The sequence below is a fragment of the Stegostoma tigrinum genome, chromosome 21 (genome assembly GCF_030684315.1).
Source record: "Stegostoma tigrinum isolate sSteTig4 chromosome 21, sSteTig4.hap1, whole genome shotgun sequence".
Lineage (NCBI taxonomy): Eukaryota > Metazoa > Chordata > Chondrichthyes > Orectolobiformes > Stegostomatidae > Stegostoma > Stegostoma tigrinum.
The window spans coordinates 749,453-752,157 of record NC_081374.1 but is presented as its reverse complement, the minus strand read 5'-3'; the positions used below and the strand labels follow the sequence as shown (position 1 = coordinate 752,157).

The 2,705-nt window shown below is 56.3% G+C and overlaps 1 protein-coding gene across 1 annotated transcript; it reads left to right on the top strand.

Moving 5' to 3' along the window:
- Positions 1-227: 227 nt before the first annotated feature.
- On the top strand, positions 228-2,387 carry LOC132210794 (histidine-rich glycoprotein-like). The gene is made up of 3 exons (XM_059653205.1): positions 228-527; positions 1,351-1,575; positions 2,040-2,387. Exons 1-3 carry the CDS (start codon positions 228-230, stop codon positions 2,385-2,387), a joined length of 873 nt encoding a protein of 290 aa, XP_059509188.1.
- Positions 2,388-2,705: the final 318 nt, after the last annotated feature.

The following is a 2,705-nucleotide window of genomic DNA, read 5'->3' as shown; positions in this document are numbered from 1 at the left end:
ACCCCACTGGGTCACCAGTGAACCAACACTACTCCAATGGGTCACCAGTGAGCCAACACTAGCCCAATGGGCCACCAGTGAGCCAACAATAGCCCAATGGGCCACCAGTGAGCCTACAGTACCCCAATGGGCCACCAGCGAGCCAACACTACCCGAATGGGCCACCAGTGAGCCTACAGTTCCCCAATGGGCCACCAGTGAGCCAACACTACCCCAATGGGGCACCAATGAGCCAACACTACCCCGATGGGCTACCAGTGAGCTACCACTACCTCAATGGGCTACCAATGAACCAATTCTACACCAATGGGCCACCAGTGAGCCAACACTATGCCAATTGGTCACCAGTGAGCCAAAACTACCGAAATGCGCAACCAGTGAACCGACACTACCCCAATGGGCCACCAGTTACCCAACAATACCCGAATGGGCCACCAGTGAACCAACACTATCCCAATGGGCCACCAGTGAGACAACCCTACCCCAATGGGCCACCAGTGAGCCTACACTATCCCAGTGGGCCACCAGTGAGCCAACACTACCCAATGGGCCAGCAGTGAACCAACACAAGCCCAAGGGCCACCAGTGAGCCAACACTATCCCAATGGGCTACCAATCAACCAATTCTACACCAGTGGGCCACCAGTGAGCCAACACTATGCCAATTGGTCACCAGTGAGCCAACACTACCCCAGTGGGCCACCAGTGAGCCAAAACCACCCCAATGTGCCAACAGTGAGCCAACCCTACATCAATGGGCCATCAGTAAGCCAAAAGTACCCCAGTGGGCCACCAGTGAGCCAAAACCACCCCAATGGGCCACCAGTGAGCCAACACTAGCCCAATGGGCGACCAGTGAGCCAACACTAGCCCAATGGGCCACCAGTGACCCAACACTACTCCAATGGGCCACCAGTGAGCCTACAGTACCCCAATGGGTCACCAGTGAGCCTACAGTACCCCAATGGGCCACCAGTGAGCCAACACTATGCCAATTGGTCACCAGTGAGCCAACACTACCCCAGTGGGCCACCAGTGAGCCAAAACCACCCCAATGTGCCAACAGTGAGCCAACCCTACATCAATGGGCCACCAGTGAGCCTACAGTACCCCAATGGGCCACCAGTGAGCCAACACTACCCGAATGGGCCACCAGTGAGCTTACAGTACCCCAATGAGCCACCAGTCAGCCAACACTACCCCAATGGGCCACCAGTGACCCAACACTACCCCAATGGGCCTCCAGTGAACCAACACTATCCCAATATGCCAACAGTGAGCCAACTCTACCCCACTGTGCCACCAGTGTGCCAACAGTACCCCAATGGGCTCCCAGTAAACCAAGCCTAGACCAATGGGCCACCAGTGAGCCAACTCAACATCAATGTGCCACCAGTGAGCCAACTCTACGCCAATGGGCCGGCAGTGAGCCGACACTATCCCAATGGGCCACCAGTGAGCCAACACTACTCCAATCAGCCACCAGTGTGCCAACACTACCCCGATGGGCTACCAGTGAGCCAACACTACCCCAATGGGCCACCAGTGAAGCAACACTATCCCAATGGGCCACCAGTGAGCCAACACTATCCCAATGGGCCACCAGTGAACCAACACAAGCCCAAGGGCCACCAGTGAGCCAACACTATCCCAATGGGCTACCAAACAACCAATTCTACACCAATGGGCCACCAGTGAGCCAACAATAGCCCAATGGGCCACCAGTGACCCAACACTACTCCAATGGGCCACCAGCGAGCCTACAGTACCCCAATGGGTCACCAGTGAGCCTACAGTACCCCAATGGGCCACCAGTGAGCCAACACTACCCGAATGGGCCACCAGTGAGCTTACAGTACCCCAATGAACCACCAGTCAGCCAACACTACCCCAATGGGCCACCAGTGACCCAACACTACCCCAATGGGCCTCCAGTGAACCAACACTATCCCAATATGCCAACAGTGAGCCAACTCTACCCCACTGTGCCACCAGTGTGCCAACAGTACCCCAATGGGCTCCCAGTAAACCAAACCTAGACCAATGGGCCACCAGTGAGCCAACTCAACATCAATGTGCCACCAGTGAGCCAACTCTACGCCAATGGGCCGGCAGTGAGCCGACACTACCCCAATGGGCCACCAGTGAGCCAACACTACTCCAATCAGCCACCAGTGTGCCAACACTACCCCGATGGGCTACCAGTGAGCCAACACTACCCCAATGGGCCACCAGTGAAGCAACACTATCCCAATGGGCCACCAGTGAGCCAACACTATCCCAATGGGCCACCAGTGAACCAACACTATCCCAATGGGCCACCAGTGAGCCAACACTACCCCAATGTGCCACCAGTGAACCAACACAAGCCCAAGGGCCACCAGTGAGCCAACACTATCCCAATGGGCTACCAAACAACCAATTCTACACCAATGGGCCACCAGTGAGCCAACACTATGCCAATTGGTTCCAGTGAGCCAACACTACCCCAGTGGGCCACCAGTGAGCCAAAACCACCCCAATGTGCCAACAGTGAGCCAACCCTACACCAATGGGCCATCAGTAAGCCAAAAGTACCCCAGTGGGCCACCAGTGAGCCAAAACCACCCCAATGGGCCACCAGTGAGCCAACACTACCCCAATGGGCGACCATTGAGCCTACAGTACCCCAATGGGTCAGCAGTGAGCCTACAGTACTCCAATGG

Bases quoted from the DNA above. Each gene is read 5' to 3' on its own strand.
- LOC132210794 (XM_059653205.1), top strand. From the start codon at position 228: ATGAGCCAACACTACCCCGATGGGCTACCAGTGAGCTACCACTACCTC. The intron at 528-1,350 runs GTGAGCCAACAC...AACCAAGCCTAG, and splicing joins ACTATCCCAGTGGGCCACCA to ACCAATGGGCCACCAGTGAG. The intron at 1,576-2,039 runs GTGAGCCAACAC...AACCAAACCTAG, and splicing joins ACTATCCCAATGGGCCACCA to ACCAATGGGCCACCAGTGAG.